General features: G+C 45.7%; 1 protein-coding gene across 3 annotated transcripts; it reads right to left on the bottom strand.

The window, feature by feature from the left end:
- Positions 1 to 726: 726 nt before the first annotated feature.
- On the bottom strand, positions 727 to 26,363 carry COPG1 (COPI coat complex subunit gamma 1). Of its 3 annotated transcripts, XM_036321796.1 has the most exons (24): positions 26,211 to 26,363; positions 25,235 to 25,287; positions 24,704 to 24,784; positions 24,373 to 24,444; positions 24,110 to 24,189; positions 22,809 to 22,884; positions 22,465 to 22,557; positions 21,942 to 22,028; positions 20,658 to 20,815; positions 20,430 to 20,563; positions 18,519 to 18,586; positions 18,068 to 18,256; positions 17,028 to 17,123; positions 13,660 to 13,903; positions 12,757 to 12,832; positions 11,117 to 11,220; positions 10,545 to 10,670; positions 10,165 to 10,233; positions 6,247 to 6,389; positions 5,740 to 5,911; positions 5,061 to 5,158; positions 3,574 to 3,712; positions 3,197 to 3,295; positions 727 to 1,186 (listed from the first exon to the last, which is right to left on the bottom strand). In XM_036321796.1, the coding sequence occupies exons 1-24, from the start codon at positions 26,245 to 26,247 to the stop codon at positions 1,056 to 1,058; spliced, it is 2,625 nt and encodes an 874-aa protein (XP_036177689.1). In that variant the 5' UTR covers positions 26,248 to 26,363; the 3' UTR covers positions 727 to 1,055. The 3 variants fall into 3 exon arrangements, with proteins under 3 accessions (XP_036177689.1, XP_036177690.1, XP_036177691.1); XM_036321797.1 differs by lacking the exons at positions 24,373 to 24,444; positions 24,704 to 24,784; positions 25,235 to 25,287; positions 26,211 to 26,363 and adding an exon at positions 23,537 to 23,633 and having other exon boundaries at positions 24,110 to 24,175; XM_036321798.1 differs by lacking the exons at positions 727 to 1,186; positions 3,197 to 3,295; positions 3,574 to 3,712; positions 5,061 to 5,158 and adding an exon at positions 5,177 to 5,653.
- Between the last annotated feature and the right edge of the window lie 135 nt (positions 26,364 to 26,498).

The raw sequence follows: 26,498 nt of genomic DNA, 5'->3' as shown, positions 1-26,498 counted from the left end.
GGGAGAGGGAGAAACCCTGATAAGGTGAGAGCGAAAAACAGGGGTGGCTGCCTCCTGCACGCCCCCAACCAGGGATCCAGCAGCAACCTGGGCGTGTGCCCCAACCAGGAATCAAAGCAACAATCTGGTGCAAGGGATGATGCCCAACCGGGGCCACACCAACCAGGGCTGTCCTGGATTTTTAAAAATGGGCTTTGCAAATGTATTTCAGTCACAAAGTTGCTAAACCACCTGGCAAATGTAACTAAGGTGGCCTCTGAGCCTGCTCCCTTGGGACATAGACCAGGGATTTCTGCCTCTGGAGCCAATAGAGTGCTCGCTACAGGCTGTTTTTCCTGTCTGTGCATGCCCTGAATTGGACTGAGGTGGGAGCAGGCAAACCCCAGCACACACTTCAGATGTTAGGATACCCAGGTCATCCATCCAAAACCCTCAGGGGCCTCCGTCCATTATGTAGAAAAAGAAGGTGGTTGTGAAAATGCAAAAATAAGGGCTTGAGCTCAAAGCCTGTCAGCTGCTGTCATTCCCTCAGCAAACCTGCACAGCTCCTGCTCCCGAGTGTGGGGCCTGGACAGAGATGAGTAGGAGAGGGTCCTGCCTCATGGTAAGAACAGCAGCCAAAGGTCTGTGGATGCAAAGAGGGCAGAATAGGTGTTCTTGGTGGTGGGGAGGCCTAGAAGGGAAAGGTGGAGCCCCTAAGCATGGGTCAACAAGAAGTAGCAGTCATTCAATAAATACATACTGATTTATTTATAGGGATAAGCTGGTTTCTTTGGGGATAAATTCAAGAGATGCAAGCATTTTATTAATTTGTGATATCCTTCCCTGGCAGGCAGGGCAGCAAGTTCTAGGATAAACTACTAAAATGATCCTTAAAAAAAAACAAAACAACACGTTACCCCTAACAGTCCTGGGGCAAAAGTAAAATAAAAAAAAACCCACCCCAATGATTCCTAACTGTTTTTGAATACAGAAGCTTAGGATGGAGTTTCCACTGGATACATGAGGAAGGTGCAACTTCTGCGTAGTGTTGGGGGCAAAGCGGGAGTAGGACCTCAGCCAACAGATGCCAAGATGATGTCTACTGGCAGCTCCTCTGAACTTCTGGCTGTCACCTGCATTGTAACTGTGTCCAAAAGCAGCAGCCGGGAGCGCACAAGGATGTCATGACCACCCCGGAAGACACCTAGAAGGTGAGAGAGAAACACAGGTGTGTAAGGCAGAGGGGGCTGCAGAGGCTATGCTGAGGTGGCATTTGTAGCAACTGATCAAGGCCGCCCTCGGGTAGTGAAGTGGGAGTAGGCTTGGGACCAGGAAAACTGGACTGAAATGCCTGAGTGACACCTTGCACACATCACTTTAACCTCTCTGAGCTATAGTATCCTCAACCAGAAAGTGGAGGAAATAATACTAACCATATTTTAAGTTTCTGTCAAGACCAAATGAATTAGTGGACGTATAAGGGTGTACCTGGTATCACAGAGGCTCTCACATATGTTGGCTGAATCTAAGAGCACAGAGGAAGGGACAGCCCCGCCATGACAAAACCGCAGAGCAGGTGTCTGCAAGACCCAGGGGACTGGGTTGCTTCACTGTGGCCGGAAACATGGGCTTGGGGCTGTCAACTGTGACAGGGCACTGAAGCAGAGCTACTGTTTATAAACACTCAGAAAAAAAAAAATCTCCATTTCCTTTTACTCATTGTTTTAGGTGTGATAATTGTATTATCCACCGCCCTCCGCCCCCCTTAAAAAAAGGATCATTAGAGGAACATAGTGATACGGGAAGATTTACATATATGATATATTTGTAATCTGCTTTACAATACTCGGGGGGAAACAATGGTAGGGATATAGATGCTATAGTTGTTGAAGCTAGAAGATGAGCTCATAGATATTCATTACACTATTCTATTTTTTAAAAAATATTTCCATGATGAATGCTTAAAATCCCATTCCTATTAGAAAATTAGACAAATAATATGAAAATGATTCACAAAACAGAAAATAAATGGTACTTCACAGTTGAGAAGAAGCTTAATGTCATTCAATATACAAGAAATGTAAAATAAAACTACACCAAGATACCATTTTCCATCCAGCCTGGCAAAGGTCATAAGGTTTGATAACACACTGCATCAGAGTGTGGAATGAAAGGCATACAATTTCTAGGAAAGGTAACTGGAAATATTATCAAAATGAGAAATGCACTTTGATGTCAGTGCACACGAGCCAAATAAAGTATGTGGGTATACATATATGCATGTGTGTTATTCACTTTAGCAGTGTAATAGCAAAAGACTGGAACATTCTTTGACGTCCATCCACCAAGCCAAACCAGTTAGGGCGGAACATTCTAAATATTCATCAATATAGGCTGGTTCTATAAAATATGGTATGTCCACACAATGGATTTTGAGGCAGCTACAAAAAAGAATGAGGATTCAGTTTGGAAAGATAAAAAAGTTCTGAAGATGGATGGTGATAACTGCACAATAATATGAATGCACTTAATGCCACTGGACTGTACACCTAAAAATGGATAAAATGGTAAAATTTATTTTGTGTATATTTTACCATAATCTGAAAAAGAAAATGAGAAAACGGTAATGATAGGGAAGATTTCCAAGATGCACCGTTAAGTAAAAAGTAAAACCATTTGGCCCTAGCTGGTTTGGCTCAGTGGATAGAATGTCAGCCTGCAGACTGAAGGGTCCCGGGTTTGATTCCAGTCAAGGGCACATGCCCGGGTTGCAGGCTTGATCCCCAGTAGGGGGCATACAGGAGGCAGCCAATCAATGACTATCTCTTATTATTGATGTTTCTCTCTCTTCTTTCCTCTCTGAAATCAATAAAATATATATATATATATAAAATAAAACCATTTGCACATAAACATTTGAATTAAAAAGAGAAATATGTACATATTAGCTTTTATATCCATAAAATCACTGGAAGGATATACTGGTATTGTTTGTAATAGTAACAATGGTTGCCTGTTGGAAGGGAACTGGAAGACTGGCAGCAAAGGCTGGGATGCAGACTTTTCACTGCAGGTCTTTTTATTACTTTGTGAATTTTCAACACCATGAATTTTTCGTCCCTGTGATTGCAGTGGGAGCCCACAGCCCAGGCTACATGCAGTGGCATCCAAGCTACAAGATACCCAGGCCCTTCCCGACTGAAATGCTGCTTACCGGCCAGGAGTAATGTGTGGGTGTTCTTGTTATCTGGCACTTTGTCTGACCTCTCACAAGGGTGCATTCCCAGGAATTTCACAATATTTCCCACAGCCTCTGTAGGGAGAAATGCTAGTATCATTAAGCCACATACCTTTTTTACTTTTTAATTTCATTTTCAATTAGTTTCCATTCAATACTATTTTGTATTAGTTAAGCCACGTAACTGGTCTCCCCCTTGTGCCACCACAGCTTCCCCATCCCCTACCCCTACTCTGAAGGGCTTTTAATAAAGTGGCATCTGAAATATGTGCTGCAGAGATGGCTCTGACCCCTGGGGGCAGAGGAGCAGGGAGCGAATGTGAGGAGTACTTCAACAGTAGCAAGGACTTTACCTTCCAGTGTCTTGGTGGTAGACAAGGTGAAGGTTTCCTCCTTCTCAAACTCATCCCCCACCTCCTCCCAGGCTGCTTCGAAGTTCAGCTTCATGACCTTTTGGATGTGGTCAGCTACAGTGACTTCCAGGTCTTCCAGCTGGGGAGATGGGAGTTAAAAGTTAGGTCCACACCTCCAGTGGAGAGTCCTTGCTCCGCACTGGGCCTCTGCTCTGAACTCACTGCTCACTCTTCCTGCAACACACTGAGCAGTTACTTCCTAGGTGCTGAACACTGTGCTAGGCTCAGGTGATACACAGCAACTTGACCAGGTACCTGTCCTCAAAGTCCTCACAGCCAAGTATTCCCCTGGAAAATGCCCTGACCCAAGTGCTCACCTGAGGGTGTTAGCTGCAAGATCAAATCCCTTTTGAAGCCTGCCTAGAATCAGTGCCTCAAAGACCCAGGGACTATATAGGAGAGCACACAGAGGTCTGAGTGTCGCTCCTAACACTCAGGAGGTACTCCCCTTTACTTCAGCTGTGTCCTCTGGGCCTGATCCATGCGTCCATCTTAGCTGTGTCCCTGAACAGGACACATAATTATCCCCCGCACCTTGGACTAAGTGTACAAAAAGACTTCCCATTCATCCATCCAACAGATCTTCACTAAGCCCTATTCTTGCAGATGTTTAAGGTGTGCTTAAGTAGGACTCAGCTCCTACAGCAAAAGCAATGTCAGACCCAGCTCTCCCAGGAAGCTCACTTGGTCTCGGGCAGTTCCTGCCCACTGGGTCATTGCTGGCTCAGGAAAGGCCCTTCCTCAACAATGACTCTAAGATAATACAACACAACAGTGATGTCAATTGTATTCCACAGTGACAGGCCCTCTAGTTATAAGGAACTTCAACAATCTCCATTCCCAAACTGAGCATCATGGTCTATAATCAGGTGGTACTGAGCCACTGCTCCATGGTCAAAGCCCAGAAAGATTCCATTCTAGCTCAGAAAGGTAGAATTGGAAGGGCCGTTTCAGTGTATAAAAGGACTAGCTAGCAGATACAAACTCATCCAATTTCTCTAGAAAGCAATTTATAATATAAATGGAAAAGTCTTAAAATCATGCTTACCCTTTGACCCAATTATTCTACTGCCCAGAATCTATCCTACAGAAATAATCTGAAAATTTGTATCCAAAGGGATATTTAATGCAGCATTTATAAATAGTAAAAATGTGGAATCCCAAATTAAAGGAATCAAGTGAGTTATGACACAGCTATATAAGAATATTTTAAAGTCTATGGGTAATGTTTGTTTGGACTTTGTTTTTATATTTTCCAAGTTTTTTTTACACACGAGCATGCATTTTTTTTACGTTAAAAACAGTTTCTTTCAAAGAGAGCTGTAAAGCTCAAAACAGCAAGAAAATGCTTCAAGTCTGGTTGTCAGCTTCTGGGGGGAGTTATTCTCAGCTCAGGCACAAACAGCCTCTTGACTCTAGCTTCTTACCACATATTCATCTTCATAGCCTTCATCGTCAGTCTCCCCAGTGGTGGGATCACAATCCTTTACAGTGAACTTCATCATGCAGCTGAATGTGCAGGCCACTGTGAGAAAGAGAGGCTGTGGTGAGGATGTCCCTAGTCACTACAGGGATGAGCTTCTCCATAGGGGAGGTGGCCACAGCCAGCTCTCGAGGCCTTTGCCATGTTATCAGTAGTGGCAACATGCTATCCAACCCCACAAATCTGGACAGAAGGCACCACCTTGTTGAAGGGCAGGAGAGTTAAGTCATGAGTTTGAGGAGTCCCATTGTGGGGAAGGGAGAAGGGGAAAGCAGGCCTGGAAAAAGAAGCTGATGGCTTCCTTGGGAATGTTTCAGTGTTTGTGCCTGTCTCTACTCTTTCATGGTATAATGTAAGGATACTGGTTTGAGGACCAGAAAGACATGGTTTTGGCCTCTTATCAGCTATTTGAACTTAGATAAGCCACTTAACCCCAGTCTGTTTCCTTCATCTATGAATGGGCCTCTATGAGGAGGAAATTTAAAGCACCCAGACTTAGCCATTCTTCTTCTCAGGACTGAAATCAAGGAGTTGAAGCTGTAATAAGAGATAAATGGTCAGCACACTAGCTGCCCATCCCATTCTGACCCTGAGGCCAGCATGGTATCTGGAGGGGGGCTCACCAGCTGTGGGGTCTTCCTTGGGTAGTGCCACCAGCGTGTAGCAGGTTCCAGGCTGATTGTAGGGTAGGGTCCAGGCGGGCACATAACAGAGCACCTCATAGCCCTCAGTGGGCTCCATCTGCACTGTGACATTCTCCAAGGTCTGGTCATTGAGTGTGTTTGTGCAGTCGAACTGGATTAGGAAGGAAGAAGGAGTTACTTAGACACTGCTCTAGGTCTAAGCCCTGATGCAGTAGAAAAGCCAGGAGATTCTACCTCTCAGGGGCCAAGCTGACTCCCATCCCAGTCACCCTGCTTAGGTTCCTTGTCTCTATGCTGACATTCAGGAGCCAGAAAGGTTCTGGGTCAAGGGTGCAAGAGACACACCAGTTGGTGACAGACCCAGTCATCAAGTTGGGTCCCAACCAACTCAGTATGGGGAAGCCATTACCCTACAGGACCCATCAAATCTGGGACCGCTGCATGGTCTCACGAGGCTTTAGCAGAACCTCAGCCCTCTCTGCTCACCTGGAACACCATGTGGTGGGTGAAGGTGTGTTTGGTGCAATGGATGACATACTCTGTCTCTGACTCAGTGAGGGCCACAGGCTCAGGCGAGGACTTGAAGAGGGGCCCCAGCCCCTGGAATTCTGGCACTGCTGCCAACTGCTCTGAAAAACACAGGCCACACACACGTTTACTCAGCTTCTCAATTCCCAGAATAACTTACTTATGATGGTTTCTAATAAATGCTCATGCCCAATTCTTAAGGTCTTTCATCCTACTGAGATGGGTGGAGATGTACACACAACTATTTCCTATTTCCTAAATATACTGACATATTTTCTCATCTCCCTAGCTTTGCTCAGTTGTACCATCCACCATGAATACTCCCCTCCCCTTGGTCCCACAAAAGATCTCAGAAGCAACGAACTGACTAGGAGACCTCAATGTACTAGGCAAAATCCATTTGGAGACCCGCCCGCCCCCCCCCCAACCCCTTTAACTTTAGAAGCTCACCAAAGATTCTTAAAAGAAGATGAAAGTAGGAGAGTACTAAGGGTATTAGATGAATGCTGTTATAGCTACGGAATCCGATCCTATACATTTGTCAGTTAAGACAAATGGCCAATAAAAAATGTTTCATTGTACACCTGAAACTAGTCTAATATTGTAGGTTAATTATAATTGAAAAATGCATTTAAAAAAAAAAGATGTTTCAGATTCTGCCCTAGCTGGTTTGGCTCAGTGGGTGGAGCCTCCGCCTGAGGACTAAAGGGTCCCAGGTTTGATTCCGACCAGGGCACATGCCTGGGCTGCAGGTGGATCCCCCCAGTAGGGGGCATGCAGAAGCCAGCCAGTCAATGATGCTCTCTCATCACTGATGTTTCTCTCTCTCTCTCCCTTCCTCTCTGAGATTAATTTAAAAAAAAAAAAGATTCAGTGTTGCAGAAAACCCAATCAGGGTGGTCTATGGGCATATGGTAAAGCCCAGCCCATGGACCCCACCCTGGCCGGTCCCGGTGAATGCGGCATCTGCACAGGATGCCTGCCTATGATGGCTCAAGCTGCTGCTCTCTTCCCCATTCTACATCAGAGGCAGGACTCTTCAAACTATGGTCATGGATCACCTATGTCAGAATTACCCAGGAGCTTGTTAAAAACTCTGATTCCTGCCCTGGCTGGTTTGGCTCAGTGGATGGAGCATCGGCCTGCGGACTGAAGGGTCCCAGGTTCGATTCCGGTCAGGGGCATGTGCCTTGGTTGCGGGCACATCCCCAGTGGAGGGTGTGCAGGAGGCAGCTGATTGACGTTTCTCTCTCATCGATGTTTCTAGCTCTCTAGCCCTCTCCCTTCTTCTCTGTAAAAAAATCAATAAAATATATTTTAAAAAAAACACACAACTCTGATTCCTGGCCCAAATGGCATGGCTCAAGGCTGAGCATTGACCTATGAACCAGGAGGTCATGGTTCGATTCCTGGTCGGGGTACATGCCTGGGTTGCGGACTCGATCCCCAGTGTGGGGGGTGCAGGAGGCAGCCGATCAATGATTCTCTCTCATCATTGATGTTTCCATCTCTCTCTTCCTCTCCCTTCCTCTCTGAAATCAATAAAAATATATTTTTAAAAAACAACAAAAAACAAAACTCTAATTCCTGGACCCATCCCAAAAATGCTTTATCAGAATCTCTGGGTTTGGGACCCAAGAACCTGAATTTCTAGCAAGTTCCTCAGATTAATTATATCTAATTATATTTGAAGACCACTACTCTAAGACTTCAACTTGTCTTTCCAATTTAATTGAACTCCTTAAGGACAGGAATTGTACCCTGTGGCCAGGGATCTGATATTTTTTCCTGTACTTAGTAGGTACTCAATTCTATTTCAGGGATAGAGACAGAAAGTAGGCATTATTGTTATTATTTTGCTTCCTCCTCACCACAAAGAGTCTACGTGATTGCTTCAGTCCGCTGCATCCTAAAAGACATTCTCTAACAAATGTGCAGGCAATAGGATCCAGCCCACTGCTGGAACTTGGCAGTGGGGTTTAGGGATAGGCCTTACTAGATACCTAGAAACAGTCAGCTTACATATTAGGAGGAACTTTTAGGCTATCATGATCATCAGCCACCAAATGTGTTTCTATGGGAATTCATTTCCCTGGGCCTCAAGGTTCTAGAACTGGTACTTACTACCTGGGGGATTTTGCTTCTAGCTATCAGTCAATGTTTCTGAATTTCAGTGTCTTCATCAATAAAATAGATACAATAACCTTTCTCACGGGTTGTTGTGATGATAAATGAGACAATAAGTGTCAAGATATAGCAAAGTTTCTGTAACTTAACATGTGACTAATAAATGTTATATTTGGAAGATTATTCAAAATGGAATTGATAACGTCTAAGAGGCTTAGGAGGAATCTTCCTTGGAAGGTGTGACAGAATGATTGCCCCCACCCCCAAGATACTCACATGCTAATTCCAGAACCTATGAATATGTTTTGTCACATGGTAAAAGGGACTTTGCAGATAAAATTAAGGTGGATCTTGAGATGGGGAGATTATCCTGGATTACCTGTGGGCTCAAATGTAATCACAAGGGTCCTTATGAGAGGGAGGCAATTGGTGGCCTGAGTCAGACGGCTTTGAAGAGGCTATGCTGCTGACTTTGAAGATGGAGGAAGGAGTCACTACGAAAGAAATACGGGAGGACTCCAGAAAGTAAAAACATCTAAGAAACCATTTTCCCCTGGAGCATCCAGAGGGAGCTCAGTACTGCCAACACAAAACTCATTTCGGACTTCTGACCCTAGAACTGTATGATAATATATTTGTGTTATATTAAACCACGAAGAGTGTGGTGATTTGTGACAGCAGCATGAGGGAACTAATACAGAAGGAAATGTTTTGAGTTAGGAGTGATCCCAGCCCTGGCAGGGTACTCGGTTGGAGCGTCATTCCATACATCAAAAGGTGGCGAGTTCGATTCCTGATCAAGGCACTTAGGGGAGGCAACTGGGCAATGTTTCCCTTTCATATCGAGGTCTTTCTCTTTCTCTCTCTCTCTCTCTCTCTCCCTCTCTCTCTCTCTCTCTCTCTCTCTCAAGTCAATAAAAACATATCCTTGGGTGAGGATTAAAAAAAAAAAAGTGATCCCAGTTAGAGCAGGATCCTAGCTTTCCTGAATCTGAAAGTTAACATGTTGACAGGAGACAGGATTCTGAAATGGACTGGGAAAGAGGGGATTTAATACAGTTCAACAATAACGATCTACTCTGAGGAAGGAAGGCACTGTGCTAAGTGCTGTGTATACAACCACACAGAACTATTTAAAACAGAAAAGGCAGAACAGAAGTGATCAGACAGAAGAGCTTAGGAGATCAGTGAGGGCTACACAAAGGAAGAGGGATATGTGCTAGTCCCTGAAGGTAGGAATTCAATGGATAAAATGGTCTAGCAATTAGGTACATAGCCTTGTCCCTTAATGCAAGACCAGAGAAATAGATAAATACTTAAAATGTTACAATACAACTTAGACTGAACACATCTGGAACCTAAGAAAAAGTACCCGTCTTAAAATCCCAACTGTTCTGAATCAAACATCCTGAACTGGCCTGGGTTCCAGCCATTTGAGGCTTCAGAACCAAGGCTGAGAGGCAGCTCTAAGCCAGTTTTATTTGGACCTTAATGTCAGCTCCTTCACCTGCTTGCTGTACAACCTTGGGGAATTACTCTCTCCGAATTTCCAATTCCTCAGATTCCAAGTGGACCTAATATCCTCCACATGAGGATCAAATGTACTGTCAAAATACTCTCAGGGCTCAGCATCAGGACAGACCCAATGAACGACAGTTCTTACTCTGAATTCCCGGAGGAGGACAACTACTCCAAAGCTGAGGAGACTGAGCCCTGCCCCTAAGAGCCCCACCGAGTACTGTTACTCACCCTGGAAGATCTCCTGCCGGGTAGCTGCCACTTTCTCAGGCTGCTTAACTGCTGTGATGGGGGTGCTTTCTGCAGGAGCAAATACAATGGTGATCAACAACTGCACTAATGGGGCACTGTGGTGTTGAGCACAGTGCTGTTATTTAGGGATTACAATTTTCTGAGAGTGTAGTATTAAACATGTGAGAAAGAGAGCAAGTGTGCCTGTATGTGTGTGCGTGTGTGTCCATTTCCTGGAGCCAGACACAAAAAGGATTATTCCCTCCTCCCAGCACAACCCCATCCATCCTGGTTAGGTTTAGTGGCTTCATGGCCAATGCAGACCCTCCAATGAAGGCCTGAACCTGAGGGCCTCTGAAAGGAGTATAGGCGTTACTCACCTGTTCTTTGCTCTGCCATGGGTGCGGTGGCCAGGGGCACAGACTTGAGGTCAAAAGGTTTTTCTGATGGTTCTAGAGTATACTGCTGTAGAGCCCTCTCCAAACCAGGGATGGACACGGTCAAACCTAGAGGCCAGTGAGAGAGAGGTCACTCTGCTTGGAAGGAATGACAGAATGAGCACCAGGAATCCCCCATGGAAAACAGGCCCAGGGATCGGGGTTGTATGACCCTGAGAAAGCCACTTAACTCTCTGAGCCTCTACTTCTTCATCCAAACCCTCCTTGATAGGATTGGTGTAGGGAATAAATATACATACAGCAGGGACTGGTAAACAATAAAGCACTATACAAACGGTTTTTTAAATTAATGACTAGTGTTTCAATTCACTGGGCTGTTTCCACCCACATTGGGTAAACCACATGACCCGAGGTCTACTGGGCTCAGAGGCATGCCATGAAGTTGCCATGGAAGTTCAGGAAATTGGTGCCTCCGATTATCCCTGCCCAGCTCAGAGTAATGAAAAGGGTCACAGCTCTGGGAGGGGATCAAAGACAGAGCAGGAAAGGCTCACCATTTAGGATGTAGCTCGCATTGAGGGCCTTCTGCTTCTGTTCCAGGACATTGAGATAGAAGGTGGCTCGGTCCCTGACTTCATTGTCATCATCCATCACACACCTGCAGCCAGAACACAAGGCACTTCTGAATAAGGGGTGACAGGATGGGTACTGAAAGCTTCATCACAGAGTGGTGAGAGGAAGCCGGTCTCTTCAAGCTCTGAGAGCACAGTCCCAGATGTGGTATCTAGCCAACAAAGCCATGAAGGGACCCACAAAACTCTAACTAATTATCAGGGGGTGACCATATTCATAGTCCCTGGATTCTCTCCCAAAAGCCAACCCAGGAGGGAGGCAATGAATCTCCTGTATTCAAGAGCATATGTCAAAAAAAAAAAAAATTAGTATGACCCTGTAATTTCACTCCTCGTTATATCCTCAATAGAACTGAAAACATATGTCCACACAAAAATTTGCATAGGAATGCTCATGGGAGTATTATTCACAGGAGACAAAAAGTAGAAACAACTCAGATGTCCACGAACTGATGAATGGATAAATAAAATGTGGTATAGCCAAAACAATGAAATATTAGTCAATAAAAAGGAATGAAGTACTGGTCTATCCTGCAACATGGATGAACCTTGAAAACATTTTGAAGAGCCCAGACACATAAAAGACCATAAATTGGCCGAAACCGGTTTGGCTCAGTGGATGGAGCGTCGGCCTGCGGACTGAAAGGTCCCAGGTTCGATTCCGGTCGGGGGCATGTACCTGGGTTGCGGGCATATCCCCGGTGGGAGATGTGCAGGAGGCAGCTGATCGATGTTTCTCTCTCGTCGATGTTTCTAGCTCTCTATCTCTCTCCCTTCCTCTCTGTAAAAAATCAATAAAATATATTTTAAAAAAAAGACCATAAATTGTATGATAGCATTTATATGAAATATCCAGAATAGGCACATCCATAGATATAGACAGTAGATTAGTGGTTGTCTAGGGCTGATGGTGGTGGGAGTGTTAAGAGAAAGTGGAGAATGATAACTAATGGATACAGGATTTATTTGGGGGGGATAATCTTTTTAAACTTAAATTGTGGTGATGGTTATACAACTCTGAATAAAAACCAACATATTACACATTTTTTTATTTTTTATTTTTTTTATTTTTTTTTTAAATATATTTTATTGATTTTTTACAGAGAGGAAGGGAGAGAGATAGAGAGTTAGAAACATCGACGAGAGAGAAACATCGATCAGCCGCCTCCTGCACATCTCCCACTGGGGATATGCCCGCAACCCAGGTACATGCCCTTGACCGGAATCGAACCTGGGACCCCTCAGTCCGCAGGCCGACGCTCTATCCACTGAGCCAAACCGGTTTCGGCCATATTACACATTTTTAATGGGTAAATTATAAGGTTGACAAATTGTGTCTCAGTAAAGTTCTTTTTTTAATAACTCAAATGAACAATGCTCACATCTGGGTGAAGGCATTTTTGTATATTGTTTTTCATGCTCTTCTATGCCATCTATTTTCCCCTACAATCCATAGTTGTATAATTTATCACCCCTCCCCTTTACAGTTAAAGAGACAAAGGAAAGTTGCCTGAGCCTGCGGGAACTCTGTCATCCATCAGGGCCCTCAGGCACAGACTCACCTCTTCAGCAACACCAAGATACTGGGTAACATCTCTTCATTCTGGGCTCCAAACTTGGCCAGAGCACTCACAGCACCTGTGTTTATGAAGCACATAAAGTATACCTGATACACCAGAGCCAACACAACAAGTGTCTCTGGGGGAATCTTTACCCAGCCTCAATTTCCTCATCTATTTCATTGAGAAGCCAGTCCCAATCTAGGGTTCCAGGAGCCATTTTCAGCATTAACTATGATGAGGCCCCAGGAGCTGGCCAATGTCAGGCTTCTCAGCTTATGTATCCAAATGGCCTAATTCAGTTAAGCACTAGATCAACATCAATGAGAAAATGAACAATTACTTCATGATTACCAATTGCTAAAACAGAAAAATCTATCCAGTGGGCATGAGGAGAAAAAAGCAGTAAATTAAAATGAATAATATACAGTGGGGCCTTGACTTATGAGTGTCCTGACTAATGAGTTTTTTGAGATATCAGCTGTCTCTCGGCTGATTTTTTGCATTGAGTTGATAGAGTAATTTGAGTTAACGAGCTCCTTAACGAGCTTGGTCTCGGAACAAATTAAACTCGAAGTCAAGGCCCCACTGTAATGATTGCACAATAAATTACATTTATTTAAAAGAGGAATTTTATGGTATGTGAATTATATCTCAAAGCTATTGTTAGAAAAAAGAAATAAAGTTAAACACGAAGTGGAAAAAATCAATAAAACAAATAGATTAAGAATCATTCAACTAGATGACCTCTAAACATCTAAGGTTCTTCTACAATATTATAAAAAACTGAGTTTGTGAGCCCAAAACACCAAGTGCCCTGTCCCCACTGGGGCCTCAGGTCCCTTTGTAAGAGCAGTCTACTTAAGACAAGCTAAGAGTCAAAGTTCAGCCCTATCTCAGACCTACCTGCCCGGACCTCCTCATGCTCCAAGACCACTCGGTTATAGATAAAGCGAATGTACTTGGAGGGGTTGTTGGTCTTGGGCCCCTCCTGGCCCAGGAGATGTAGGATGCGGGTGGCCAACACAGTGAATTCGCAGTCCTCGATGAATTCACACAGGTGTGACAGTCCTGTCTCCTTGCTCTCTGAGTTCTCCTCAATGATGCTGATGATGCAGTCCACAATGGCCCGCTTATACTCAAAGCCACCCTGCAGTGGGAAGGGTCAAGATGATCAAGGAGGCTGCTGGCTCCAGAATGAGCTGTGAGGCTCGGAGACTAACCAGGATCAAAAACAATCTTTTTGTGTAAAACAAAAGACCTGGACTGAATGTTTGCTGGGACCTTTCCAGTTCTAACCATACTTGGTCTAATTGAAACATGTTGAGTCTTACTTTCTTCCTAACTTTGACATAAAAGGCAAAATGGGTGGTACAGATGCTATGGCAAACAGTGTGGTGGTTCCTCAAAAAAATTAAAGAAAACAGACTTGCCATATTATCCCAGTTCCACTTCTGGGCATATACCCAAAATAACTGAAAGCAGGGTCTTGAAGAAATGTTTGTATACCCATGTTCATAGCAGCATTAATTACAATAGCCAAGAAGTAGAAGCAATCCAGGCGTCCATTGACAGATGAATGAATAAAAAAATGTGGTCTATATATACAATGGAATATTATTCAGCCTTAAAAAGTAAGAAAATTCTAGCTCTGGCCAGGGAGCTCAGTTGGTTAGAGCATCGTCCCAATATGCCAAGGTTGAGGGTTGGATCCCCAGTCAGGGCACATACAAGATCAACCAATGAATGCATAATGAGTGGAACAACAAATCGATGTTTCTCTCTCTCCCTCTCTCTAATCAATAATTTTTTTTAAAAAAAGATATGTCTTTTAAAAAAAACAAAGACAATTCTGACACATGCTACAATGTGGTATATAACCTTGAGGACATTATGCTCAATGAAATAAGTCAGTCACAAAATGACAAATATTACTTGATTCCACTTATATGAAGTCAAATTCATAGAGAAAGTAGAATGGTGGTTGCCAGAGGCTGGGGGGCAGAAAATGCGTTGCTATTTAATGGGTAGAGTTTCAGTTTTACAAGATGAAAAAGAGATGTTGCACAACAATCTGAATATATTTAATACTGATCTGTACACTTAAAAACAGTTAAGATAGTAAATTTTGTCATGCATAGTTTAACCGCAATTTTTAAAAAAAAGGCAAAATGGGGCAGTGGAGAATCAGAAGATCCTTGATCAAATCTATGTTCTGCTAGTTACAGACTTTAATGACAAAGATGGCAAATGAGATGCCTACAGATGCTAAGAATGCAACCTGGCAACATGAAGCAGACTAAATGGGAACGGAGGGGCAAAAGACAGTGCCTGTCCCATCTAAAAAAGGAAATCACCACTCAGCCTCGCATTACTGCCAGATCTGACAAGTTTTTTGGGCGAAACTGGAAATCTGTTATGGTGGTGGTGGCAGTGTTTTCCTGATTTTTTTAATAACGGCTACTAATCTGAAATGTTTAAAGCTTTTACAATCTAAGTAAAACTTATCTGTGGATCAAATCAGGCCCCTGTTCTCAGATGAGTTTGTTTTATGGCTGTGAGCCGCTTACCTTCCCTGAGCCTCACACTCCTTCATAATAAGGACCACTAGAGTGTTTACCTCAGAGTTATTTTGAAGAATAAATAAATGCATTTGTACAGTTCAATAAGGTTGTCATATGAGTAGGTACTCTGTAACCCTTCAAGCACTATTTTCGTATCACCTCTATAGGCTGGTCCGTCAGCCTGGTGGGCAGCAAGCTAAGAGTAGGTGCATCCAGGCTGTGCTGGCAGCTGCTCTAACTAGAGAATGACAAGCCTCTCTGCAGAAAGCTAGAAACAGACTCCTTTCTAGAAGACAAGGTCTCCCTGTCTAAGTGCTGCAACCTGATAAGTGAAGGTCTTACACTCAACTTTATATGGACCCATGAATTTTTCTAGGAAAAAGGAGATCCGGGAGAAAATCATGGGCTTTTTAGTCAGACAGATAGGGGCTTAGACATATATTGGTCAAGTGACCAGAGGCAGATTACTCCACTTCTGAGTCAAATCTCTGATTTTTATTTTCTATTTTTTTAAAATATATTTTATTCATAAAAAAAAAAAAAGCCGAAACCGGTTTGGCTCAGTGGATAGAGCGTCGGCCTGCGGACTGAAGGGTCCCAGGTTCGATTCCGGTCAAGGGCATATACCTGGGTTGCAGGCACATCCCCAGTGGGAGATGTGCAGGAGGCAGCTGATCGATGTTTCTCTCTCATCGATGTTTCTAACTCTCTATCTCTCTCCCTTCCTCTCTGTAAAAAATCAATAAAATATATCAAAAAAAAATATATATATATATATATTTTATTCATTTTTTACAGAGAGAAAGAGAGAGGGACAGAGAATTAGAAACATTGATGAGAGAGAAACATCAATTTAGCTGCCTCCTGCACACTCCCTATTGGGGATGTGCCCACCACCAAGGTATATGCCCTTGACTGGAATCGAACCCGGGACCCTTCAGTCCGCAGTCTGACGCTCTATCCACTGAGCCAAACCAGTTAGGGCAAATCCCTGATTTTTAAAGGGAGAAAATAATGTCCATGGACAAGGCCTGTTATGAGGATCACAAGATTGTGCACACTGTGTAGTGTCTCCAAAGTGCTGGGTCCATTAGCTAACAGCTCCCTAAGCGTTAGTGTTCTCCTCCCTTCAATACCTTTGGGAACCCCAAAGACACCCAAGGCAACGGCTCCTCTACTCCTCGGTCCAAGGGCCACTCTGGGGCTGGGGCCAAGGAGCACCAAATATCTGGGGACCAAATCTACTCCACAAACATTTTGCTTCTGCTCCTCTGAATTAACTGCTTTGTTGAGACATCCAAGAAAGGTGGGGTAAGTAAATCACTAATTCATGTCAGAACGAAGAGAACAATGTCACAATATTAGCATAGGTTTCACAAGAAACCACCCCATGGAGTTCCTGGAATGGTCCAGAATGCTTCTACACTAGCTACCAGTAGAAAACACATTTTCCATTATCTGCACAAGTATTGCCTCAGAGGATCTACTGTTTAAAGTCAGGGTACTGAGTCTTTATAGTTATTACTGTAATTACTAGTAATTGCTACACGTTTATCTGTTGGTTCACAAGGAGTTTAAAGGGCCACAGGAACCAGGAAATCTACCCAGTTAACAATTTGATCTGGGTTCACCCAAATGACATGGAGGCAGCAGCCAAGTTGCTCCCAGCACCAGGAGCCCTGGCATGCCCTGCATGCGTCCTACTCTTACCTCTTCCCGCAGCATGGAAAACAGGAAGTTCATGAGGACAGCATGTTTGCGAGGATACTTCTGACACAGGGCACTGATGGCCTGGACGACTACCACCTGAGTCAAACAGACATGCATAAGCAGAAGCCTCCTGCCACCAGGGTGGAGTTACTTAGTTCACTAATTGCTAATGAAGTCCTTCCTTAAGCAAGGCCAGACCTGGGATGTGACACAAGGCAGGGAAACAAGGAACTCCATCCCCCACCTACCCTCAGGGAACATGCAATCCCTGAACCCATCCAGGGCAGGACAGCAGGCAGAACAGTCCCAACAGTCCCAGACCCATACACAGGACCCCAAACTCTGCTTTGCTACTCAGACCTCATGGTAAGTCTATGAGCCCCCTCTCCATCTCACTTGTCCTGCTTCTCTTCCTATTGCCTCCTCACCCCCATTCCTTTGATATTCTCCCAATCAGCTTTTCTGATTCCTCTTTGGGTATTGTCTCCTCTCCTCTTCTCTTCTCTCATAATCCCTTCAGCAATCTTATCTCCTCCCATAGTTTTAACTACATCTTCTATGCCACTGACGCTCAGATCTTTGTCTCTTGTCCGAGCTCAGTGTTTCTAAATGTCTACCAGATAACTCCACCTGGTGCCCACAAACACAACACGTCTGCAGTAACCATCACTACCTTCTCCTTCCTTCACCCAAGACATAACTTTCTCCCTCCTTCCCCAAACCAATCAATGGCCCCACCATCAACCCAAACTGGAAAAAAGCATCATCCTTGACAGCATTTACTCCCTCGGTCCTCACACAATGTCCTGTCAACTGGCTATACAAAGAAACAGTGTAGACAAACACCAGAGGCAGGACTGTGCGCATCTCCCAAGGCCAAACCCCATGAAGGATTATGTACCAGCCTTCTCCACTGAATCTTCAAGCCTGAACATTCCCTCAGGTCAATCCTGGCCCAGTGGCTAGGGAACATGGAGTGGGAACACAGAGCATCTTCCTGATTCTGGGGACTGTGGGTGTTCCCTAGGTGCCCTGGGTACCTTGAATTCATCTGAGATCTCTGACATGAAAGAGGAGATCTGCTTCATGAGGCGGTCAATGCTGCTCTCGCTGCCAGTCTTGAGCAGAGTGGTGATGGCTAGCGTGGCAATGCTGCGATTCGAATCTGTGACAAGGTTCTCTAGGTCTAGATTACAGGCTGTCACTGCTGACGGATGCTTCATGGCAACCTATTTTGGGAGGAAAGATAAAAAAGACAAGGACAAGAGATAAAAAAAAAAATAGGACTTGTCATCCCACTAGATGGGTTTGGTCTGGTCAGAGCTCATTTGGATGAACTCATGTCACCATCTGGTAGAAAGTGACTGTGACTAGGGATACATACATCCAGGTAAGGTCAGGGACATGGAAATACCTCCAGCTGGATCAGGTTACCTCCCGTGACCCTCTCAGAAGGCCAGGTCCCCTCTCCTGCCTGTCTTGGACCCTTACCTTATTGAGGGTACGGACAGCGGCATAGCGGAGAGCGGCCTTGGGTGAGCTGCAGAAAAGCTGGAGCACTGTGGGGAGACAGATGCCATGTGTCAGGCTGCTCTCACTGCTGGGCAGCTGGAAAAATCCAGGTAGGCCTCCAGGAGAGGGCAGGAATAGGGCATCGAGGGCATGCAAGGGCTCTGAGGCTGTTCAAACCCAAACCCTCTGCTTCAGCTCATTTCCCTGCTGGCACCCCCACCTCAACCAAGGAAGCGAGTTCTCTCCCTGGGTACTTGAGCCATGAGCACAGAGGCCTTACTATGAACTCGAGAGCCCAATGGATCCCGTGAATGATGAGAGTGGCTGTTTACTGAGCACCTGCTGTGTGCCAGGCACTCTGCTGGGGAGCTGCCATGCCTTGTCTTATTGATTCCCCACAACCTTATGAAGCAGCTATGGTTATCCCCATTTAACAGTAAGGAGGCTGAGGCACAAAGGGATAAAGCAACTAAAGTAACGCTAGGTTAGGAGTAAGTAAATGGCAGAACCAGGACTGAAATCGAGGACTGCCTGCACCTGAATGAAGTCTGAGCTGTGAAGTAGAACTCCATTCCTTTCTCCTGAAGCACATACAGAACTTCCTCACTCCTGGCTTCAACAACGGCCTTGGTTCCTCTACTAGCAGATGCATGTCAGGCAGCACATCCCTTCCTGTGCCTTAGGTGTCAGGAAGTTCAGGGCTCAATTCTGCACTCGAGGTAGTAGTAAATATGACTGCTGTTTTCTGAGGTAACCATGTTCTTTTCTATTACTTGGCTGTATTTTGAAGGCTCTATCCTATTTATGTGTTTCATTATTCTGGAAATATGGGGAATACAATAAGAATGAATGACTGAATACTTAAATCAGTGAATAACTTCCTTTGGTTCTTCTGTTTTCGTCTCCAAGAAGAAAGAGACTTCTCTCTCCAAACATGAACCCCATCTCTCTGCCTGGCCAGGTTATAACATTATTATGGTGATCAGAAAAACATGTCCATTCATTCCAAAAAGGCTGCACTCAAACTCTCCTGCCATAACATCTTGACTTTCATTGGGTTCGTCCTTCTAGAACACTCTCCCCCTCTCTGAATCTGTGTTTAGCAATCCTAGCAACATCTCCTTTTCTAAACTCTTAATATACCAAGTTTCCAGTACCAACTACTTAGCACATCACATGTGCATTCTTATATACAGTGAGATTGCAACACCTAGCACCGTGACCTGTAAAAATAAAGCAATGAACAATTCAAGGCAGGTGGATTCTCCTTAATAACAGCAAAGAACACTTTCCCTGTGGTCACCATGGTGCTAAGCACTTTTCCAAGCCATTTGTATAGATCACACAAATTTACTGCCTACTGTAATCTTATGTAACAGGCACAATTACTATCCACATTCCAGAGAAGATGAAGCATGGAGAAGACGGATGATTTGCTCAGGCTCACTCAGTTGCTAAGGGGCAGAGCCACTTAGCTATCAGGCCCTGCCCTCTGAATTGCTTTCTCCTTTACCTGAGACAGCTCAGCACTTAGGAAGTATGCACTGGTTTCATAATTCCTGGTTTCCTCCACCAGGCCCTCTTGCACGGCTGGCCAGCCCGACAGGTGCAGAGCAGATCTGAACCTCACCTATGGCACTTACCAGAGCCCCAGTCTCTTTAGTGGTAAGATGGAACTAAGTGCACACCATCCCCCAAAGATAACACATGTGAGAGGCCCCAGTAGAGTACCTAGCACAGAGCAGGTGCTTACTGGGTACTAATTCCTTTTCTTAACATTAGACTGTGGCCTATTCAAGGGCATTTTCTTTCTTCCCCTGACCCCCAGCCCAGGGCCTAGTTCCCAGCAGGTACAAATGTGTGAAGTGGAGTGAAGGAATGCCTGGTAACCTGACACAGCTGGGGCCAGCTCTTTGGCACTGCAGCCTGGCAGATTGACAATGGCCGAGGCAGCCTCGTAGACCACCATCTCATGCTTGTTGCGTAAGCAGCTCTCGATGAAGTCAAACAGTGGGCTGTCACGGCTACAAAAGAACATAGGCAGTACGGAGTTGGAAATGGCCCAGCACGGTAGGTTTAATGAGGCATCATCTAGTGAGGGGAGACAAGAGCCATTACCTGCTGTCCTCCTCCTCCAGCTGCTTGCTGGCCACCCGGATCATCATGCAGTAGGCAAAGGGAGACTTGAGGCCGTGCCGTGTAAACTTGCTAATCATTTTACTGACAGCCAGGCGGTCATTCTTACGTACATGGTATAGGAGCCCCAGTGCGTGGTACTAGAGGACAGAAGATAGCAGCTGAGTACAAACATGTGAAGCCTAGGTCTACGAGTGTGTGGCCTGGGGCAGGCCACTGCATCTCTCTGGGCTTCAGCCTTCTCATTTTTAAAATGGGCATCATAATGGCTGTGACAAGTCCTCCAAATGGTCTGGATAGACACTCCTGACACAGTGTATATGAGTATATCTGTAGTTATTGTTCCTGGCCCCGGTTCTGGCCAGGGCTCTGACAGGCATCATTGAGTACAGATGTAAAGGGGACAACAGACGCCACAGAGGTGAAAGAATGGGAAGAAACCCAGTGTCTTTAGACAGAGGAGGGAGCTGGGCCCTGAGCTTGCACATAGGTAGATAAGTAGAAAGATATTCTTAGACCAATGACTTGCCCAAGGACTAATGGCTGGTACTGGCAAAGATCTAGAGGACCTGAAATCCAGGGATTCCATCTTAGAGATGCATGGTGTACAAAGTTATTTCCTATCCCTTCTGCTCTTTTCTGTTTCCTTATCAGAGTGGCGTTCAAGTGCTAAGAAGCTTCTCTGACCCTGGGAAGTGTTTTGAGATGACCCTGGGAGATGAGAATCAGTGCAAAGGGTGAAGAGAAAGAGAAGAGAAAAATACACAGAGACTGTACAGGTATGCACCAGATGTGTCAGATATTTATAGATGTTGTCTCATTTTATCCTAACAGCTTAGTGAGGCAGAAACTTTCATTTCCATTTTATAGACAAGCAAACTGAGACCCACAGAGATAAAAGGACTCCCTGCCTACATCACTAAAGAAGAGTTACGTAGACAACAGTCCCACGAAGATATTTCTATGCATCACTGACAAACCCAGGTCGCGAAGGCCCTCTGCCTGCCTGGGCCAGGTTGGCTACAGTTCATACCCCAAAACTTTATCAAAATACTTTAATATTTTGGCACCAGGTGGTAAGTAATCTCTAACCCAAGCCCCCCTCTACAAAACCCCTCAAATCTCCCCATAATCCAGTGACAAAAGGATTAAATCCTGCTCTGGCTAGGGGCCACCAGGATGTCTGTGGTGAGAGTCCATTCTGACTTGCCAGTGCCATGCCATCGGCCTAAATAATTTAAAGCCACTGCTCCTCTCACACCTCACCTGGACCATGATGTTATCACTTGATGCCGCCTCCTGGGCCTCATTCACCCAGCGCTTGACCACGTCAAAGCTGCACTTCAACAGGTGCTGTGGGCAAAGGGGCACATTAAGGGGCAGGAAGTCAAGAGGCTCTCCCGTCACATCTGCTGGGCCTGGCTTACGGTGCAGCCGGGCCCTGGTTCTTCCCTCAGACAAAGCCCAGGACGTCTCCATTGTCTTGGTCTTCTGAGATGGTGCACAAGCATAGGACAGCTCCCACCCTCACTCTCCTAGGCTTTAACTCCTATAATAAGTCACCCCAAAGGATGGACCAGGCTCTTCAACTGACCCCTCCTCAATCAACCCAGAATTCCCTGGCACTTTTCACTAAGAAGGTAAGTGGGACTCTCAGATGGGGGGATACAGAAGCACTTTTTATTATCTACTGGAAAGCAATTCTAATATTTTCTTTAGAATATATCCTGCTCTCCTCCAACCCCAACCCAACCCCTAGCCCTGCAGGGTCCCGGATGCAGTTACACACCAGAGAAGACACCAGGGCAGAGCTGGAGACACTGGGCACCTTGTCCACGATAGCCTGTTTCATGTAGCGCTCAATAGCCTGCAGCATGGTGCTCTGTGGGGACAAGGAGTGGGGCAGGAGGGGACCCAATCAATCCTTAGTCACCTTCAGGAGTGCAGGTGACAGGGGGTGGAGAAATGAGGCGAGGAGGAAGCAAACATGTTTCCTATGCACTCCAACCCTCATCATCTGGCTCAGTGCTTTGCCCAAGAGGCAGGGACAACCTAAAGCATGCAAAGGATGAAACTGAACTTGACTGAAAAGCAGGGAAAGGACAGATGGCTGGACAGTGGCAGCAGACTCACATCCGTGATCTGGCAGAGGGCTCGCACGGCTGGGCCTCGGTAGTTGTCTTCTTTCCCAGTCATGTCCTTTGTCAGGCTGCAGGGGGAGAAGGCAGAAAACTCAAAACTGCCCAGATCACTCCCCTGCTTTTACTAAAACATTTCCGAGGCTTCCGACTGCCATTACCACCAAGCATAAACTCTTAACAAAAAAGTCCCCGAATAGGCCATGGGATCTCTCCGCTCCAGGCATCTGTGTATGCTGTTTCCTTAGCCTGGAAAACTCCTCACCCCATCACCTCCACCTCTGCTATCTCTTATTCCTCCTTCAGGACTCTGTTCAGTTCTTCTAGGAGGCCTTTCCTGACCCCAATTCAAAGCGGGTGCCTTTTTGGTCTGCTCTCACAGCCTATCATTGTCCCATATTATATCCTATCTGAACAACCTGACTGCCTGGTTATTTCTCTGTGAATTCTCTGAGTGCAGAGGCAATGTCTGTCTTGTTTGCTGCTCCAGTCCCAGAGCTAATCACAGGGACTGATAGACAGTCAACAGATATCTTCAAATGAACCCTCAAATAAATATATGACATCCCCTGCTATACCCTCCCCAAAAAACTGTGACAAGAATAAATAAGAGAACTGAGCCCTAGATCTTAAGGGCAGGGATATACCTTAGTCACATCTGTCCCCTGTATCACTCAGCCTAATGTAGAAACCGGTACTTAATAAGGAAGCCTATTTGTATACCTCTTGTATTCTCTATGTCCATTTTTCTTGTGTTCTCTCTTGGTACTCACTACAGTCATTGTGAGAGTTCCAGGCTGGCTAGGTGACTAAGAGAAATCTAAGGGAAGGAAGAGTTTGTGCCTGAGCTAAGGCCAGAGAATTAAAAGGGAAACAGCATACTCTGGAGGCTGCCATGGGGTGGGCAGCAGTAAATGAAGGATAAAGGAATCAGAAGATGAAAGGGCGCCTAAAAGTATGTCAATCAAAAATTTCATCGTCTAGCCCTAGCTGGTTTGTCTCAGTGGTTAGAGTGTCTGCCTATGGACTGAAAGGTCCTGGGTTCGATTTCAGTCAAGGGCACATGCCTGGGGTTTCGGGCTCAATCCCCAGTAGGGGCTGTGCAGGTGGCAGCCAATCAATGATTCTCTCTCATCATTGATGTCTCTCACTCTCTATCTCTCTCCTTTCCTCTCTGAAATCAATAAAAAAATATATATATTTTTAAAGTTTCATTGTCTAGTATATATGAGAAAAAATGGTCTCTCTGTATCAATAGAACCCATCAGAAGAACCATCCACAGACCCAAGACTTACCTACTGGTGACGATGATGACATCCTCTGCAATGCTAGACATCTCCTTGATGGTCAAGTAGCACATTCGACGAAGGGTGGGCTGGGAAAGAGATGGAAAGAGCCCTATGACTCCTAGCCCAGCATGAGGGCCAGCGTTAGAAAAAGAAAAGTCCAGACTACACGAAACTTATCGCTTCTCGGCCTTTTGGCTAAGATCAAGTGCAGACTACACGAAACTCCAGGCTTTCCCCCCCTCAAGGAAAGCTGGGGGTGTGGCACTTACATCGTTGGACTGAAAGAGCTTGGTCATGGCGAAAAAGGCCTCAGTTGCTTCAGTGGTCCCCAGGTGCTCCCCCTGTTTTAATCAAAAAAGAAGTATCAGCTTGGGATGGACGAGCCAGAATGCTCTTGCAGCTGGATCAGCCCAAGCCAAGTCCTCAGAGCCCTCAGAGGCTCCATCAAAGGCAACACATCAGAATTGGATGCTGAGGGGATCCAGAGCTGGGCCATTGGCTACAACCACTAATGGGCTGTTGAAGAGCCTAAGGGCTACTGGACTTAGTACCCCAACATCTCCCAACACTGTTTTCTCCACCTCTAAGCCTCTCCGTTACCTGATTTATGAGGTAAAGGATCTTGGTGAGAATGTGGGCACATTTCCGAGGGTTGATGGGAGTTTCATTAAATACACGGGCCTAAAAAGAAGTGACCAAGGATATTACTTTCTAGTTCAGTATATTTCCTTCCATTTCCCATCAAGCACATTCAAAGGCTGAGAAGTCCCAGAGTCAATAAACACAGTTGCTTAGATAAGCTTATTTTCAATAGGAAAGAGTTTTAGCTTTTATTTCTTTAATTCATCTAGTAACAACTCCTGAAATCTTCCTTAATTTCAACATTAGTTAGGAATATACTCACTTATTGACTAACGGGTAGTAGTAAATGCTTGTTAAATAGAAAGAGAAATGCAGAACAACAAAAATGTAAGCATACTGCACTCTCTCCAGGAAGAAGTTTTCCTGTCTTTCCAGGAACAAGTTTCTTTCTCCCCTATTGGTTCTTTAAACCAGCACTTTGAATGTGCTCGCATATCAATCAAATCCATCTGAACATGATGCTCAAAGAGTGGAACAAATGACACTTGCCTCCTGGAGCACCGCACTCTTCTCAAGGTGCTGGAATGGGTTGGAACCTCCACCTAGATCAGAGAACAGAGAAGGCTGAGCACAAGCTGTGACCCTGAATTTCAAAACTCTCCCATAGAGAAGGGACATAGGACCCTACTGTCTACCTAGTCAAGTCCAAACTCCTACGAATGGCAATCAACGCTCTACAACCTGCACGTAAATCATACCACCCTCCTGCAAGGGTTGCCCTGTACCACTTAGTCACTCAGCTGCCCGGGCACAGTTGTCCTGTGTCTCTCACAGTGTCTCGTCTCGCATTCATTAATGCAAAAGGTACTTAACTGACCCCTACTGTGTGTGAGGACCACCATCTCCCAGTGACTAGGGTGTCTGCACAGGAGATGTCACGTTTGTAATTAACTACATGTTTTATTATTGTTTGGTTTATGTCTCTCGCCTCCGTGATGCCTGTGACCGTTCTAACATCCCCAGCAGAGGCAGCAAGTGTCTCACTTCCACTGCAGTGTCAGGACACAGTTAAGTGCCTGGCCTGCAGTAAGTGCTCAAGATGTTCGCTGAACAAATGAATGAGTCCGGGTTCTTCGCCGCAGGACACTGGCCCCACAGATAACGCCCCCGTTTGCCAGCACCAACTCAGTGCTGGCGAATCCCAAGAGATCGGACGGGAAAAGGGACAAAAGAGCATCTGCTACTCCCCTGACAGATGCGGAAACTGAGGCCCAGAGAGGCGCGTGACCCGCCCAAGGTCACCCAGCGAACAGCGGTCCGATCTAACGAATGCGGGGCAATGGAGCATGCGCTGGCTCTCCGAGGCTCGCCATTGACCAGTTGTGGACCTTTGCACGAACCCCTGCCCCTCATGGGGCCTCGGGTCAGACAGAAGCCCCGAAGGAGGGCTCCCAGGGAGGATGCTGAGAGCCTACGCGATGGTCCAGCTTTCCTCAGGCCTAGCTTTAAGCCTGGGCCCCCTCACCCGATTCCTCGTCTTTCTTGTCGAATTTCTTCAGCATGGTGGCGCCGGAGGGGGCGCAAAGCAGTAACCTGGTGCTGGACCGGCGCGGCGACCAGCGGTGCTCCGATGGCGTTTTCACACCGCACTTCCGCCGGCCACGTAGCCCTGCGTTCTGCGCAGGCGCACTCCGCGCTCTACGCATGCGCAGGTGCCGACCGCCCCGCCTAGTCGGGCTTTAACCCTGGTCCTGTCCGGAAGGGGCTTGGGCTGCCGGGGAGGCGTAGGGGGTTTGGGGCGAGGGGTGACGCG

Source organism: Myotis myotis, unplaced genomic scaffold (genome assembly GCF_014108235.1).
Source record: "Myotis myotis isolate mMyoMyo1 unplaced genomic scaffold, mMyoMyo1.p scaffold_m19_p_9, whole genome shotgun sequence".
NCBI classification, from domain to species: Eukaryota; Metazoa; Chordata; class Mammalia; order Chiroptera; family Vespertilionidae; genus Myotis; species Myotis myotis.
Note: the sequence above shows the minus strand (reverse complement) of the source record. Positions and strands in the feature narration are given on the sequence as shown.

Bases quoted from the DNA above. Each gene is read 5' to 3' on its own strand.
- COPG1 (XM_036321796.1), bottom strand. From the start codon at position 26,247: ATGCTGAAGAAATTCGACAAGAAAGACGAGGAATCGG. The intron at 22,558-22,808 runs GTGAGTCTGCTG...TTGTCCCCACAG, and splicing joins CCCTCTGCCAGATCACGGAT to AGCACCATGCTGCAGGCTAT. The intron at 18,587-20,429 runs GTTACCAGGCAT...GTCTCCCCACAG, and splicing joins GCTGGCCCCAGCTGTGTCAG to TGCTCCAGCTTTTCTGCAGC.